Here is a 17,834-nt window from a genome sequence, read left to right as displayed (position 1 = left end):
TTCCAAAATATGTGAGTAATTTGTTGCAAAGACATATAGTAGCAGAGATGTGGTGGGGCCTAGATCTGCACGTGCGGGGAGGGGCGCGCGGGGGAGCGCCCAATCCGGCTCCCCCGCACCGGGCGACAGATAATAAGCATTATCCGATTTATATCGCGAATTAATCCACGGTTATGGAATGAGTTTTGTCGTTAGTCTACGTTTAATACTTTTAACCAGTATCTAAACATTTGATTTGATGTGAGATGACTAATATTTAGTCGGGCATTACGGCAAGGTATCTCTCTCCCGCTGACAACCCGGTCACACCGAACCAACGGTCCAGATCTTCCCTTCTCCAGATCCAACGGCGGACACGCGCTCCCACCTCCTCATGAGGGCAGGGACCACCGACCGCGTCCGAAACCCAGATCTCCCCACCTTCGTCCGTCTCCGTCCTGGGCACCCAACGCCCAAGGGCCAAGGCCATACCATCGTCCTCTCCCCCAACCTCCTTCCCGCGCCAGATCAGATCCACCGCCCTCTCTCTCTCTCTCTCTCTCTCTCCGCTCGCCTCAGCGGCTAGGGGTTTCGCCTGCCGCTGCCGCCGCCGCCGCCGCGCTGGGGGACGGCTAGCGAAGATGCTGACCAAGTTCGAGACGAAGAGCAACCGGGTGAAGGGGCTGAGCTTCCACCCGCGGCGGCCATGGATCCTCGCCAGCCTCCACAGCGGGGTGATCCAGATGTGGGACTACCGCATGGGCACCCTCCTCGACCGCTTCGACGAGCACGACGGCCCCGTCCGCGGCGTCCACTTCCACGCCACCCAGCCGCTCTTCGTCTCCGGAGGTCAGTCAATCATTCATTCCTCCTAGATCTCGCCCATTTGCTGTGCTCTTTTATTTGCCTTTCGCGCGTTTGGTTGGATCCACGTCGGTATTGAGGGCGTTAGATTTCTGCATGCTGCAATGGCAACACCCGAGGTCTACGATTAGGTCTGCTTTGGTTGTGCAAGTGCCATTTTGTTGGTCGGATCTGGTGTTGCTTCTTCTATCATGCTAGCTTAAGACCAACTGTTTGGTGAATTGTTGTTAGTTTTAAGACCTTCAGGTGACATTTTGTTTCTATTTATGACCGAGATCTCCATTGATTTCCGCAATCCTTTCAAACAAGAGGTAAGATATGAGTCGATGTGTAGGCCTTAACTAGAGAGAAGCAGCTTTTATAGTTGTGAATCTGATACCATAGCAAGTTAGCAATGGCGAGGTGCCATCATGGAACTTTGGAATTTGTTGAAACCTCAATTTCGGGATCTGTTGAAACTTGAAACTAAGGCCCTGTTTCTTTCAGCTTGGGATTATTATAATCTAGATTATTGAGTCAGATTACTATAAGCTAGATTGTTGTAATCTGTAGTAGAATAAACGGTTAGTTGTTTCTTTCCTAGATTATTAGAGCCTAGATTATTGGGTTTGCAAGTCTAAAGAGGGAGTGGGGTGGCATGGTGGGTAATTTTTCACCCAATAATCTGGAAAAAGCTCACCTAAATGAGCTTATCAGATTATAATAAGCTGGGCTCCAGATTATAATAAGCTACTTCAATAAGTTGTCTGTTTCTTTCAACTTACTCCCAATAATCTGGATTATAGTAATCCCAAGCTGAAAGAAACAGGGCCTAAGTCACACTGGTGTTCCGCCTGGTTGTATTTCTGGGATAGCTGTGGGCTAATACGATTGGGATATGGAATTGTTGAATCGTAGATTCTAAGATTTCTGTGATGCATTGCAGGTGATGATTACAAGATTAAGGTGTGGAATTACAAGACACACCGCTGCCTCTTCACACTTCATGGGCACCTTGACTACATTCGCACCGTGCAATTCCACCACGAGTACCCATGGATAGTAAGTGCTAGTGATGACCAGACAATCCGGATATGGAACTGGCAGTCACGCACATGTGTGGCTGTGCTGACTGGACATAACCACTATGTCATGTGCGCATCATTCCATCCCAAGGAGGATCTGGTTGTGTCCGCATCACTGGATCAGACTGTCCGTGTATGGGATATTGGTGCTTTGAGGAAGAAGACGGTGTCACCTGCGGATGACATCCTGCGCCTCACCCAGATGAACACTGATCTGTTTGGAGGTGTTGATGCAGTTGTAAAATATGTGTTGGAAGGGCATGACCGTGGGGTGAACTGGGCGTCATTTCACCCCACATTGCCGCTCATTGTTTCTGGGGCAGATGACCGGCAAGTGAAGTTATGGAGAATGAATGGTAATACTGCTACTACGCCCTGAACTTTTTGATTATCATTTTCCATCGATAAACACTTACATATTTATGTTTTTATCCATTCATCCTTCCATATAACAGTACTACAAAACAATGGATTTGGTTAAATGATAAATTCATTTGTTTTGTTCAATTTATCATACAGAAGAAGTAACTAACTTGTCACCAAACAAGCTGAATGCAAGAAACATGTTTCACAATTACTCAATTAGTAACTAGCTCCCGACCTAGAGTATATCACTTTAGCTGGGACTAAAGGTGGTCACTCTTGTTGCGTAGCACTTTATTCTACTGCACATTGGTAGACTGGCCAAACGCTATTATATGCATACCACTATTGAGGTATTTGAAATGATGCAATCTAAGTGTGCTATTTTTGGACAGACACCAAGGCTTGGGAAGTTGATACTTTGCGGGGGCACATGAATAATGTGTCCTGCGTGATGTTCCATGCAAAGCAAGACATCATTGTGTCCAACTCAGAGGACAAAAGCATTCGTGTCTGGGATGCCACCAAGCGAACTGGTATTCAAACATTCAGGCGGGAACATGATCGTTTCTGGATTCTTGCTGCCCACCCTGAGATGAATCTTCTTGCCGCTGGTCATGACAATGGTATGATTGTGTTTAAATTAGAGAGGGAACGTCCAGCTTTCTCTGTGAGTGGTGATACTGTCTTCTATGTGAAGGACCGTTTTCTTCGGTTCTTTGAATACTCCACACAGAAGGAGGTTCAGTTGGCTCCAATAAGAAGACCTGGATCAGTCAGCTTGAATCAGTCACCCAGGACACTGTCTTATAGTCCAACTGAAAATGCCGTCCTGATTTGCTCTGATGTGGATGGAGGCTCCTATGAACTCTATATAGTTCCGAAGGATTCTGCTGGCAGGACTGATTATTTGCAGGAGGCAAAGAAGGGAGCTGGTGGGTCAGCTGTTTTTGTGGCACGCAACAGGTTTGCAGTCCTCGAGAAGAGTAGCAATCAAGTTCTGGTGAAGAATCTTAAGAATGAAATTGTAAAGAAAAGCCCTCTTCCTATTGCGACGGATGCAATTTATTATGCTGGGACTGGTAACTTGCTGTGCAAAGCTGAAGACCGAGTGACCATCTTTGATCTGCAGCAAAGGTTAATTCTTGGCGAGCTCCAGGCACCTGCTGTTAAATATGTTGTTTGGTCGAGTGATATGGAATCTATTGCATTGCTGAGCAAGCATGCGGTGGTTATAGCAAACAAGAAGCTTGTCCATCGTTGTACGCTCCATGAAACCATCCGTGTGAAAAGTGGTGCCTGGGATGAGAATGGTGTGTTTATTTACACTACTTTGAACCATATCAAGTATTGTCTTCCCAATGGAGATAGTGGGATCATTAAAACCCTTGACGTTCCTATTTACATAACAAGGGCTATTGGGAATAATATTTTCTGCCTAGATCGTGATGGAAAGAACAAGCTGATCACAGTTGATGCTTCTGAATACATTTTCAAGCTGGCCCTTCTACGGAAACGATACGATCATGTGATGAGTATGATTAAGAATTCCCAGCTGTGTGGGCAGGCTGTGATTTCTTATTTGCAACAGAAAGGCTTTCCAGAAGTTGCCCTCCACTTTGTGAAAGATGAGAAGACAAGATTTAACCTAGCTCTTGAGAGTGGTAACATCCAAATTGCAGTTGCTTCTGCCAAAGAGATTGATGACAAAGATCACTGGTACCGGTTGGGAATCGAGGCCCTGAGGCAGGGAAACGTTGGTATTGTGGAATATGCGTACCAACGTACAAAGAATTTTGAGAGGCTTGCTTTCCTATATCTTATTACTGGTTACATGGACAAGGTGGGGTTCATGTGCAAAATTGCTGGACAGAACAATAACCTGATGGGTCAATTCCACAATGCTCTGTATCTTGGTGATGCTATGAAGAGAGTTGAGATCCTAGAGAATGCTGGACAGCTACCTCTTGCTTATATTACTGCTGCCACCCATGGACTCACAGAAATTGCTGATAGGCTTGCTGCTGAATTGGGTGAAAATATTCCTTCTCTACCTGAAGGAAAAACTCGCTCTCTTTTGATCCCCCCTGCACCTCTCACAGCCAGTGGTGATTGGCCATTGCTTAGGGTGATGCGTGGTATCTTTGAGGGTGGACTGGATGCTACTGGGAAGGCTGAACTTGAGGAAGACGATGAAGCTGCTGGTGCTGACTGGGGTGATGAGGACCTGGATATGGTTGATGCAAGCGAAGCGATGGCAAATGGTGGTGATGGTTTTGATGCTGAGGAGGGTGAAGCAAATGAGGAGGATGGTGAGGAAGGTGGCTGGGACCTAGAAGACCTGGAACTTCCGCCTGAAGCAGAGACCCCTAAAAACGCCGGTAATGCACTCTCAGTGGTCTTTGTTGCTCCTCCACCAGGCATGCCTGTCAGCCAGATTTGGACTCAGAAATCTTCTCTTGCTGGGGAGCACGCAGCAGCAGGAAACTTTGACACTGCAATGAGATTGCTTAGCCGTCAATTGGGCATCAAAAACTTTGCTCCCCTCAAGCCCCTATTTCTCGATCTGCACATGGGCAGCCACTCATATCTTCGTGCACTTGCAACTGCCCCCATTATTCCGGTTGCTGTTGAGAAAGGTTGGAGTGAGTCTGCAAGTCCTAATGTGAGAGGCCCTCCTGCACTTGTTTTCACCTTCTCACAAATGGAAGACAGACTCAAGGCTGCCTACAAGGCCACCACAGAAGGTAAGTTCCCAGAAGCCCTGAGGCAGTTCCTTAACATCTTGCATACCATCCCTCTTATCGTGGTAGACTCGAGGAGGGAAGTGGATGAAGTGAAAGAGTTGATCGAGATTGTGAGGGAGTATGTCCTTGGCCTGAGGATGGAACTTAAGAGGAAGGAATTGAGAGATGATGTCAACCGCCAACAAGAATTGGCAGCTTACTTCACTAACTGCAAGCTTCAGAGAGTTCATATGAGGCTTGTGCTTGGAAGTGCTATGGGTTTGTGCTACAAGCAAAAGAACTTTGCTACTGCAGAGCACTTTGCAAGGATGCTGCTGGAGAACAACCCTAATGAGAGCCAAGCAAAGAGGGCCCGACAGGTGCAGCAACAGTGCAGTGGAAAGAAGGATAGCTGTGAGCTGAACTATGACTACAGAAATCCATTTGTTGTCTGTGGTGCCACATATGTTCCAATTTACCGTGGCCAGAAGGATGTTTCCTGCCCGTACTGTGGATCCCGGTTTGTTCCTTCCATCGAAGGGCAGCTTTGTACCATATGTGAGCTTGCTGTGGTTGGTGCAGATGCTTCAGGCCTCCTCTGCTCCCCTACGCAGTTGAGATAACTGGCGCTAGGTAAAACTCCCTTATATTCTTTCTTGTCTCTCAACACTTTGCTATGATATATTTTACCATGATCTGTACTGATTGTAAGGAAATAAGTATTATACATGGTTGAGTTTTTATTTCACTTTCTCCCCATTTCCCTTCTTGATTTTTGTTTACTGTTGTTACACTTGATATATGCTACTTGATATATGCTCAAGGACTTTTTGATCAGCTCATGAAAATCCTACGCTCAGACTTTATGTACCAACGTTTGATTCACTAGGGTAAATTTTCGGTGTCGTGGTGTTTACTTTCACTAGTAACTATGCTAGGTCCGTGAATGTAACAGTTGCCAATGCCCAACTTAACCAATTATGCTTAATTTTGTATTTCAATCCAGACGTGTGTGGATTGTGCTAGGGTAATACAAGCATAGTTTATTATTTAGAGGATTTTGCTGTTATTGAAGACAAGAGATGCATCAGTTACCCTCTTCTTGGTATCCTTAGAGCATCTCCAAGAGAGACCCAAAACCTGTTCTCTAAACTAAATTTTATGTATTAAATTAAATCTAAAATTGTATCACCAGCATATCTACAACGGGGCACTTTTGGTGCATATATAATCTCATGAGCTGTTTTTTGGTGCATACCTATGTCATTTTTACACAATACATTTTATCATGTCTGGTAATAATTTTTGATAAAAAAGTATTCGATTGCAGATGCCTTATTTCCAGCTCAGGAAAAACAATTGGACCTTTAATGCTTACATGGATGGAAAAATGGGATGTTAGATTTGATTTGTGATCAGAGAAGGCCATTACATTTGTGCAAAATTTTGAAATTTAATAGTTCATACAAAAAAGTGTGCAAATCCAAGACCAGGCTCAGGATACCAAGGAACCTCATCTTGCCTATGTAAATTAACTACTTTGAGCAGCTGTGGCTAGAAGAATGGATATATATCGGCCATGCCTCATGTCAGAGCATTTCAGAATAAATATTCGTGTTTAGAATAGACTTTTTGATGGTGAAATATTTCACCGAGGAATTGTGAGTTCTTACTTCAAAGCACATTGCAAATTGAGGTCGTGTTCCTGGATGGTTCGTCATTTGTCGCTGTTATCTTAACAAGCGGATTTCACAGCATAATTTTTTGCTGAGCTACATAAAAGTGAAATTGGATTTGATATGTAGCTCTTATCTTTTGTCTCCAAATACAATTAAGATTTTTATCTGGAACTAAAAATAGATTTGGATTTCATAAAGAACTCTTACTATCTGTTTCAGTTATGACCAGTAAAGAGTATATATGAAAATTAGAATTAGATTTAAATGTAAAATTGTATTATATATATAGTTATATGTAAATACAAATATATCGATCAATCTACACTATAATTTAGATCCGCTACTGTTGGTGATATGGGCCCAGGGGTACGCACAGTAAAGGAAAGTATCCTTCCCGTCTAGTCACGTGGCCACGCAGCCTCGCGTTCCCTCGTCCCTCGTATAGCGTTGAAGTGGCCAGAGGGCCTCGGGGTGCCACGTCACACCCCTCGGGCTCTTGGGGCGTGCTCCCCAGAGGCCCTCGCCCGGCCACCACGTGGCGGGGAGAGTGGTGGCGGGGAGAGTGGGTGGTGCGGAAGGCGCCGCTCAACGCCTTAAATGCGCGGCGCCTTGTCCCTCACCGCATTTAATACGGTGTGGGTGGACGTGCGGCGCCGCTCGATTGACCCACGTCAATCGGGTGTGACCGGTCTGTGACCAGTCACAGGTGATTGGACAGGCGGCAGTGTCCCCCATGTCCCGCCCTGTGTTAGGCGGTCGATGCACTGCCAGAACGCCCTCCGCCCGTGGTGAGCCACCAAAGTCTCCATACATTTAAAGGGAAATGAATGACATGGGTGTCCCCCATGTCAGGCGGGGGACGGCGCTGGCCCCACCCGAGGACGAGCGACCACTTTGCTTCCGGTTGAAGGCACGAATGGTGGTCTGATCGAGGCAGGGTGGGTCCCCCTCCCATGGAGGGGTAGGTATAGACGGTGCATGTGTTATCCCATTGAATTATAAAAGGAGGATCCCACCCACCGAGAAAAAGGGACGACTCTCGATAGCTTGAGCTCTAAAGGAAGAACAGCTAGGTTTCCCTAGGAGTTCAAGACTTCTTGTAAGAACTCATCATAATCCCACACACAGGAGTAGGGTGTTACGCTTCCTAGTCTAAACCTATATAATCCATTGTCTTCCACACAAACTGGTGAGCGATCCAGTAGTTAGATCTCAAGCAGAAGTACGCTCTTGATCATCGCGCCATCTCCTCCGGCCAAACTCACGGGGGGTGGGGGGGGGGGGGTCTCACGACCACCCGCTAGATAGGATCATTCCTCGACAGCTACGATTTAATGGTTAATTTTTTTATTTTTTTATTAATACAAGAATTTCTAGTGTTCCAAGCAAACGTGGTGGTTAATTTCTGAGTTATCTTTATAGTATGATTATAATAGATAATAGATTTTTCTTACAAGCTTGCACAATAGAGGAGCACAGCTATCGACAAAGATTGGCGCGGGTCGACTCGTGGGTAACAGGTGATCTATTTTAGTTTAACTAAACTAAATAGCATTGGAAGGATTCAAAACTAAAACTTAGGAGGAAACATATTCTGAATTTAGACAAAATTGAAAATGCACAGGGAGTAGAAACTCTGTCTCAAACAATGTTGTGCTTAGGGCGGAACTTTGAAACTACATCAGAAACCAGCACAAGGTCAAACCCTTGACGCAATTGTGAGGTGCATCCCACATGGGACATCATCCGAGATGTGTTCTTTGCAATTACGCTGTTACCAGAAATGTTAATGGATTTTTCCTACTGTTTTTGGCATGAACTGTAGCCGTTGCAAGATTTTTTTACTTGAGACTGCGTGATGTGAAATTTCTTATTGCTGATGCTGTTTGTGTACATACACATTTGGACGAAATATCCACACTATAAAAACTAGTCGTGAATAGGGTGTTCTCCCTTTTAATATTTTCTATAAACTATTCTTCAATATTTTATGATAGTATGTAATAGTCTAATATTTAATTGATTCAAATAAATGAGAAATACTATGTATTTAAATAAAGAAACAAGCCATACTAGCATATTGATATCTATAACATATTATTATACACTAGCAGAGTGCCATGGGATTAAAAGAAAAATCAAGATCCCATGAACAAATTATACCGCTCTATTATTTTATTTTTTAATTAAATACGGAGTATGTAACTATTAATTAGGTGTGCATGCTGTAAAAATAATTACTCTAACTTCATTATGGGCTGAGACCACTGTTTATTTTAACCACAATCTCTTATCCACTTTAAGCTGAGTTTGAGTAGAAGAGGATTGGAAAGATTGGAAAGATACACAAAACGAGGTGAACCATTAGCGTATGATTAATTGAGTATTAACTATTTTAAATTTTAAAAATGGATTAATATGAATTTTTTTAAAACAACTGGTACTTTGAAAAGCATGGGCGTGAAAAACGATGCATTTTCTCACTCAATATACCCTGAACGAACGCACCCAAGACTCAAGTCCATCTTGCTACATTAATACTCCCTCCATCTACTTTTGATAGTCATATTTCATCTTGACGCACAGACCAAGGATAAGTAATTTTACTTATCATCTATTTAAACATATTACTAGTCATTCCTCGTAAACAAGTAATTCATTAATATTTACATTTCTCGATGCCCATGCAGTCAATCTTATATATGTGGAAGAATGGAGAGTCACACATTAAATCCAAGAAAGTCATTAAGATGATAGGTTATTGGATTGAAATATGCCTATCAAAAATAAAATTTTCAGATATAGAAATACGTCTATCAAAAATAGATAGAGGGAGTAAAAAATTTAGTCCATCTCCTACAGTTGAAGAAAAGCTCGTTTGCTAATACTACTCTTCTATTTATTAGTCTCTCGGCTACTTAGTTCAAGTCTATTCTCTATCTCTTAACTCCAACAGAAAAAGACAGTAGCATTTGAAATTTTCGGGCCTGTTTTCTTTAATATCATTTTGAACCATATCATATTTTGGTAAAATTACCAAAAAATATCTACGTTTAGTTTGTTGTCAAATTTAGTCAATACATAAGAAATCCTGCCAAAATTTTAGCAATATTATTATCTTGCCAAATTTTTGATATTGACAAAACTTGATAAGGTTTATTTTGACTACAATCTGAACATGTCCTTCATTAACAATGGAATCCATATATCAATGATAGGATGGGTGGTGGAATGGTGGTAAAACATCCATCAATAGTACCAACGTTAAAGTAGTATAGATTTTCTTTAACGCATAGTAAAACACGTGTATTTTGCTAGTAAACTGTAATTCTTAATTAAGTACAATTATAGACAAGTCATTTATTTAGTTGCTGGTACAAATGACGCTGAAGTTAGTGTCAGTAATCCTCATTAAAACTGAGGGTTTTGACTTAAAATATGCTCAAATAAGATGAAGATCGAATAGCGATATGCGTGATATAGGTAGTATTAATTTGATCGTAACGAGGTGCAGATAACTTGTTTGTCCCCTTGGCCCTTGGATCTTAGTTAGACAACACTTTAGAGCTCAACAGGAGAAAATAAGGAATATGTTATCACCTTCGGTTATTCTGGTGGAAATTAATAAAACTGGAGAGTGGAGACACAGCCCAGTGGTGGCGGGTGGCAACGAGGCCCATCCATGGATACTTCCAGACGGAAACTCGGGGGATTACGTGGGCCGGTGGGCGTCGTGTCACGTTCTGGAAATCGATCTCAACGCAACGTAAACAAATCACGGAACGCAGCACGCGGCAGAGGCAGGTGGCGGTGGCACGCAGCCCTCCCAGGAGCCCAACACCTGCCGCTCTACGTGTACCCCTCTCCTTCTTCACGCCCTCCCATGCAAACCAACCTTAATTTGCTGCTTAGTACTTACTCTCCCGCTCTCGCGCACGCACGCACGCTACACCCCAAAACCAAGGAGAAAACCACACATCGAGAGTGCAATTCGTACGTACGCGATGGCGAAGAGCGGCACGGAGGAGTGGCGGCGCAACACCGACACGCACAAGATGAGCGCGGAGGAGGTCCGGGCGGCCGGGGTGGAGGCCTCCATGCGCCCGCCCGGACGCGGCCACGGCCCAGGGGAGGTGCTACACCAGCGCGGCCGGATGCCGTACGGGCCCGGGACCATGGCGCTCGCCGGCCTCGGCATCTTCGGCGTCCTCGGCTACCTGGTGCTCTACCACAAGGCGAGGCCCGGCACGCCCGCCACCGAGGTTGCCAAGGTCGCCGTCGGGCACGGCGACCCCGTCGCCGGCCGTGACGCCCACAAGACCCCCGAGGACGCGGCTGCTGCTGCGGCTGCGGCACGCCAAGGGAAGTAGCTAGCTAGCTAGCTGCTAGTTACTGTACTCATCCACTGACAGAAGATCGACGTACGTGGTGCTTTTGTTTTCTACTAGCCCATCACCCGATCCATGATCTTCTTCTTGTGTGCTGCTTCGTTTCACACATCTTTGGTTTGGTGCCGTTTTGTTTCGTGGATCAACCATGTATGCACGCATGTTTTGATGATTTTGTATGGTTAAACAAGCGGTAGAAAATAAAAATAAAGACGTTGTGTTAATTTACATTCCAGTGTATATGATGCAAATGTTACGGTTAATTAGTTGTGAAAATAAATCCTTTCATGCTTATCAGTATTTACGGTTAAGGAGTGGTAATTAGTTGCTGTGTGGCAGTGTGGCACAGAGAGACGATCTTAGAAGAAAAGGGACGTGCGCGCTCGGCCATCGGCCTGGGCCCTGAGGTCCGCACGACAGCCAAACCTTGGGAGATTTCGGCCTGTACTCTGCTACGAAGAAACTCCAACATAACTCCCTCAACCTACGTGCGACACCTTCAATGCTGCCAGAGAGTTGTTTTGGTGTTCAGGATACTAGATTCGAACAAGTTTGAGGGAATTAAATTGGACTATTTTCACCTGCTACTGCTAGATACTAGCGACGAAGCTCTGGAAGTTAGGGACTATTTTGACGCAAAACAGGGGAAAATAAGAAATTAAATGGGCTCTCCACACACCTTTGAATTTCGCCGAGGCTCTGCCACGTGATGGGCTGTTAGAAACCCACTTCTTCCGATTCAATAGCAAGGATACACCATGGTTTCTTCTTCCGATTCAATAGCAAGGATACACCATACAAGTAACAATCTTTTTGGTCTTCCGATTCAATAGCAAGGATACACCATACAAGTAACAATCTTTTTGGGGAAAAAGAGAAAGAAACTATGGAATACAAGTTCTGGAATCTTCTAGAACTTTGAGAGGAAGCTGGAGGTAGGAGGAGAGGTAGAGAAGAGAGATCGTTGAGAGGAGAGGTAGAGAAGAGATATCATTGAGGTTCCAACCCGGAACCAGGACGGTGAGAACCAGGACGTCACCGCTGCCGTCGCCGTTCTGATCGATCTGTTTGATACCTGTATATGTCTTGCTGCTACTGCATTTTGTATTGCGTTCCTTGACTAGATTGGGCTGTGGCTTGGTTGAGCAACTGAGCCGGCCCATGTGTAGCCTGTTGAGTTCCTAACCATTCCCTCTCCTTCAAATTCGACTTGTCTCCAAGTTGATGTCAAGTGAACTTTTGAAATTTGAAACTTCCACCTTTGATTTCTCTTGTATTTTTTACTGCTCAAAAGCTTCACGGATGTCCCCTCCATTTTTGAGCTTGCTGCTAATCTTGTTTGCCCCCTGCAATAATTTCTTCAGCTTAATATCAACTTTCAAAGTCCAACAAAGATACCAACTGGAATTACTTGCATGTTCACCACCTCCCAGCATCCAGTGCAGCCATTTTCTTGTCACATCAATCCACTTCCTTGTGGACCAACTTTCATAACAAGCATCTATAATTTTTAGCATATGTTTCTTTCTAAGCTCCTGCATGTTCCATATCATTGCTGTCATAGTAATAGAAGACATACTCCCTTCACTTAATATCTTCTCATGCCATCCAACCTTGGCAATTCTAACACTAAGCAGGCTGCTCAAAGTCTCAGAATTTGTAAAGCCAATTCCATGACCAAAATGATTACATGGTAGCTGGCCCCTACAACTCAACATAATTATAAAAAGGATGTCCTTGACTTCTCCAAGAGACAAAATTAGTTGCACCAGCTTGTCAGATAGAAATTCTAGCTGCTCCCCATAAAAATGCTTGTTACCAGTGAGTACACCCCTTTCTGCCTTAAAGAAGGAGCAATTACCACCCAAATCATACAAACTAACTTCCACTAACACCATAATCGTGTCTTCGATGTACTGTTTAGGATGCCCAACAATTAACAGCTTTATTTCTGCCTCAGAGGACCATATCTTCCATAACAGGAATTGAGGCCAAATCTTGCACACTAAGAGTTGAAAGGGACCATGATTTCCAAAGTGACCAATAGAAGGAGTTGCACAACTCAGGTCCAGTACATATAACTTAGCAACAAATAATTTCATTTCTTCCTTTGCTTCAACCATATTTGCTATCCCTAATTTGGCAAATGCATGCACATCAATCAAGAGCACAATGCTATTCTCATGGGGTGGAGGCCATGGCAGCATCAAATGCATTGCCCAATGCCTTCCTGTGAGCATTATTTCTGTGGGCAATATTGCAATATCAAGAAGTAATGATGCAAAGTACCTTATTTGAGTACATTCTGCAATTCCTTCAATGTCATAAGAAATTATGCCATTCTTGCTAACATCTTGCATAAAATTAACCAAGAGTAAGGAACCTTCAGGATACACAAAACTGAACACATGCACACCAATCCATTTTTGCTGCCATTGAAAGGAAAAAAATTGGGGCCAGCAATCCCAAAATAAATCAAGTGAACCATTCTCATCACCTGCAATCCAAGGCCCATGTATATAGGGCTGTCAACGAGCCGAGCTCGAGCGAGCTAGTTTGCCTAAGCTCGAGCTCGACACAAGCTCGAGTCGAGCCTATTGCACCTTCGAGCTTTTAGGCAAGCTCGAGTCGAGCTCGAGCTCGGCCATAAGTAGTATAATATATATTTTAATAATAATCTCTTGATAAGTATAATTATTTTCTAGCTAATCACACTAATAAAAGAGTATAAAATGATTAAAATAAATATATTGTGCTAACACATGCTAATTTATTTTGTAAATAGATAGTGATATATATATTTATCTATTAGTTTATTATATTAATAAGGTGAACATGCAATATAAATTATACACAGTCAAGCTCGGCCAGGCTCAGTAGAAGCTCGAGCTCGGCTCAGTAAAGCTCGCGAGCTTTTGCTCAGGCTCGAGTTCGGCTCGTTTGGAGCTCGAGCTGCTCACGAGCCTCGAGCTTTTTTGACAGCCCTACATGTATATCCAGTTTTTGCTTAGCCAGGCACCTTTGCATGATAGGAATTGCACTGTCAATATATCCTCCAAGATTCACAAATTTCCACTTCTTCCAGTCAAATAGAATCACTGTAGCACCTCTCCTTCTTGAAACCAGACAAGCTCCATTAACATACTTGCTATTTCAAGTTGTAAGCTCTTTGTGCCGATTCTCGTGCACAGTAAGATCCCAAGGAAAGAATAATTCCATAGTTCCTTGATAGCAAGCAGATCATAAGATTCTCCTATTGCATCAAAGAAATCCTAATGACCTTTGATCAAATAAAAATTGAATGAAGGCCATGGCATTGGCTGAAGATCAATATTGCTGACAATAACATCCATTTGCTTGGGGTGTGGCTATGGAGACATCAATTGCACCTTGGTGCCAGTCCTATTTGTTGGCCAAGGTGCTGATTGTAACTCATATCTACTAGCTCTCGATTCTATTATGGGAGGATGTGGCCCTGGACAATTCTTGACATCTTCCATTGATGTCTTCAATACCATGACTGGTGTGGACTTCCCCGGTGCTGAAACAATGTCCAGTGTGCCAAGAAAGAGTGGGAACACACCCTGGACAATGCCATTGTTGCTATTGAGTACGACCGTTGAACACTTGGCGTGCGTCTCCTTAGGATGGTTAGAGATGCCAATGTAGGGATCAAAGATTGTGTCCTCACTAACCACCGACTCCATGGATGACACAGAAGCAGTGGCGCATGCAACCACCGTAGCCACGGTGAGGCATGGTGTCATGGTTGGAGAAAATCATCGAACACTTGGTGGGCATCGGAGAACGTGTTACCTGGGGTGATGAAGATATTGCAGCCTCTGTGTTGGGGTTGAGCTCCTTAGTAGAGGCATTGAATTCCTCAACCCCATTGCTTCCCCGTCTACCTTTACACCGAACATCTCCAATAATCGATCTAGCTTCTCATCTATTCGACGCTTGGCATCCCTCAACTCATGTATTAGATGCAGTGCCTCTTCCTTAGTTACCTTCTCATTCATGACAAGAAGAATTTCTTCCTTGGACACCTTATACTGACTAGACATTCCATTGAACAGGTTGCAGGCGCTAATGCCATGAGCACCTCCCTTGCCTGAATCTTCCCCCACCTTGCCTTGCTGTCGTCCCAACACCTCCATGACAAGAGATCCCACGAACCGAGCAGCTCTGATACCAGATTGTTAGAAACCCACTTCTTCCAATTCAATAGCAAGGATACACCATACAAGCAACAATTGTTTTAGGGGAAAAGAAAGGAAGAAACTATGGAATACAAGTTCTGGAAGCTTCTAGACCTTGGAGAGGAAGCTAGAGGTAGGAGGAGAGGTAGAGAAGAGAGATCGCCGAGGTTTCAGCCCGGAACCAGGACATCGCCGCCGCCGCCGTCGTTCTGATCGATCTGCTCGATACTTGGATGTCTTGCTGCTACTGCCTTTTGTATTGCATTCCTTGACTTGATTGGGCTGTGGCTTGGTTGAGCAACTGAGCTGGCCCATGTGCAGTATGTTGGGCTCCTAACATGGGCTTTCAATTAACTTGTTATTTTACGTGCTTCATTTCGTCAACTCTCTGCTACTAAGAGTTCCTCAATTTAACTTTCCTTCTGGAATCTGCATTAGGATTTTTCTTTAAAAAAAAGAAAACACTCTCGGAGGCAGAACCATGCATTAGGATTTTTAAGAAAACACTACGAGAGGCAGAACCATGCATAGTAAAAATACCATCCCTATGAATTAAACCAAGGACTTGTCCTTGTTTTTGTAGTATGGCCTTATTTTGCACAAGCCATCCTAGAGATAGTAAGGACGATGAGCACGCTGATTTTGAATTTCTACCTACTCTTCCACGATATCAAGTCAATATAAATAAAATATCAGCAACCTCTCCGAGCAGTTATCAGAAAAACACCCAATTAAGATGACGCACCTATATTTGTATATTTGAACTTAGAAAAGTTAGTATGTACTATGTGTTAAGAGCCTAAATTATGTAAAGTGAGCCTTATCCTACGAGATCGCCTTCTTGCTTATGCATAATTGGTATTAAAATTAAGCATTTTGAGATGCCACTGAAACCACCTTGATCTTTTCTTCTGATTTGTCCTCTTTTGCTTCTTTGAGACGCCAATCTTAGGTTTTGCATTACGAGTCCCTTCCAGCACTTGTGATCGATCTGGCTCGCGTTTAGGGTTTTCAGTTTGGCAATAGAAATATTGGGCGTCCCTCCTCTCTGCACCTCTCTCTGTTTCAGCAACACACTGAAACGATCAATCAACGACATGCGCATGCAGCTTCGACCAAATAACAACCAGAAAATTATGTAATACATGTGTAGCAGAAAATTGAAACAAGTAGAAACAAATAATTGACAATATTCATATCCAACTTATTTCTGAGCGAAGAAAAAACTAACCCCCTAAAACATGATGCATCCACATCCTTTAGCCTTTAGCTTATATGCATAATCGGGAATTTAAATTTTAAAACTTAATTTTAATTTTCAGTTGGTTTTAAGGTTTTTATATCATAGTTTATTTTTTAACATTTCCTTTTATTTTGCTATGAACATGTATGCAAAATTTCTATAAACTATTATCTTTTTAAATTGTTTATAAGCCATTTTTTTATATTAAACATAAGCGAAACAAAAACGCCGCTAGCTTATGACTCAGGTAAACGATAGAAAACAAAATATAGACTCACAAGCCACAACTCTGACCAAAGTTAGTTGGTTAGCTGATCATCACTAAATAACAAAACAATTCAGCCAATTTGCTAATACTCTATTAAGACTTGGTGTTAAAATAAAACTAAGAACTGGCAATACTTCAAGCTAAATGTGGTATTGCAAAGCACTACCGATGGAGTAGAGCGTAAGCTGGGGAATCTTTGGATGGGATAACTCATTGATGCCTTAAAATAGAAAGATTCCAACTAATATATTTATGAAAAGTTTGAACCCACATATGATTTTTGACCTCATCATATATATATATATATATACGATTGAAACTAGAGCATGTAAAACGATGTTTAATAACGGGCTCTCTTCGTTATCATGCAAGTAAATTTGGTGATATGAAAGAGATTGGAAAGGAAAAGAAAAAATAGTTGCTACACATAACAACCACTCAAAGTTGACTCTTAAAATTTAATCATATTGCATGAGAATGGAGAAAATTAAAGGAAAGAATGGTAATAAAAATAATGGTCTTTACTATTTCGTCTCTAAATGATTAAGAGTCCACCTCGGACTCTTTATTTTGTACACGGCCTAATTGAGGGGCACAAGCAACAATTTTGTTCCTGTCTTCTTGCATCAGCTTCTCAATTTTATTTTAAACAAACACGCTTCAGTGTCTGTCGTCTCCTGCTCCTGCGACCCGCCAAACACCGGTGTCTGTCATCCAACCAGCACGCCCCGGTGTTCTCGGCCAAGATTTAAATTAAATTATGACATGTACATGTAACTGATGAAATGAAAATTAATTTTAATCCGAGTAACAAAAACAACATAAAAACTAAAAATAATTCTAAAATTTAAAATTAGTTTTTGGCTTACAGCCCGTAGCTGAAATAAGCAGACTCCAAAATCCCTTGCCAGGCACCGAGCCATGGTGCACAGAACTGCTTTGAAATATTTTTATTTGCAGTTGCTATTTTCACTAATTAGTTTTTTTTAATACACAGCATAAACACAACCGCTCACAACGTGTGAATGCTCACTACTATGAAAACATATACGTAGATC

At 42.9% G+C, this 17,834-nt stretch overlaps 2 protein-coding genes across 2 annotated transcripts; both read left to right on the top strand.

The window, feature by feature from the left end:
- Positions 1–425: 425 nt before the first annotated feature.
- On the top strand, positions 426–6,623 carry LOC127784342 (coatomer subunit alpha-3). The gene is made up of 4 exons (XM_052311572.1): positions 426–828; positions 1,769–2,263; positions 2,666–5,629; positions 6,327–6,623. Exons 1-3 carry the CDS (start codon positions 621–623, stop codon positions 5,617–5,619), a joined length of 3,657 nt encoding a protein of 1,218 aa, XP_052167532.1. The 5' UTR covers positions 426–620; the 3' UTR covers positions 5,620–5,629; positions 6,327–6,623.
- A 4,056-nt stretch (positions 6,624–10,679) lies between these two features.
- On the top strand, positions 10,680–11,045 carry LOC127783613 (uncharacterized). Its single transcript, XM_052310803.1, has one exon. It carries the CDS (start codon positions 10,680–10,682, stop codon positions 11,043–11,045), a length of 366 nt encoding a protein of 121 aa, XP_052166763.1.
- The last annotated feature ends 6,789 nt before the right edge of the window (positions 11,046–17,834 follow it).

The sequence above is a fragment of the Oryza glaberrima genome, chromosome 9, assembly GCF_000147395.1.
Source record: "Oryza glaberrima chromosome 9, OglaRS2, whole genome shotgun sequence".
Lineage (NCBI taxonomy): Eukaryota > Viridiplantae > Streptophyta > Magnoliopsida > Poales > Poaceae > Oryza > Oryza glaberrima.
This window is presented reverse-complemented; position numbering and strand designations above follow the sequence as displayed.

Coding starts and splice junctions, on each gene's coding strand:
- LOC127784342 (XM_052311572.1), top strand. CDS start 621: ATGCTGACCAAGTTCGAGACGAAGAGCAACCGGGTGAAGGGGCTGAGC. Junction 829..1,768: donor GCCGCTCTTCGTCTCCGGAG/GTCAGTCAATCA, acceptor GATGCATTGCAG/GTGATGATTACAAGATTAAG. Junction 2,264..2,665: donor GAAGTTATGGAGAATGAATG/GTAATACTGCTA, acceptor ATTTTTGGACAG/ACACCAAGGCTTGGGAAGTT.
- LOC127783613 (XM_052310803.1), top strand. CDS start 10,680: ATGGCGAAGAGCGGCACGGAGGAGTGGCGGCGCAACACCGACACGCAC.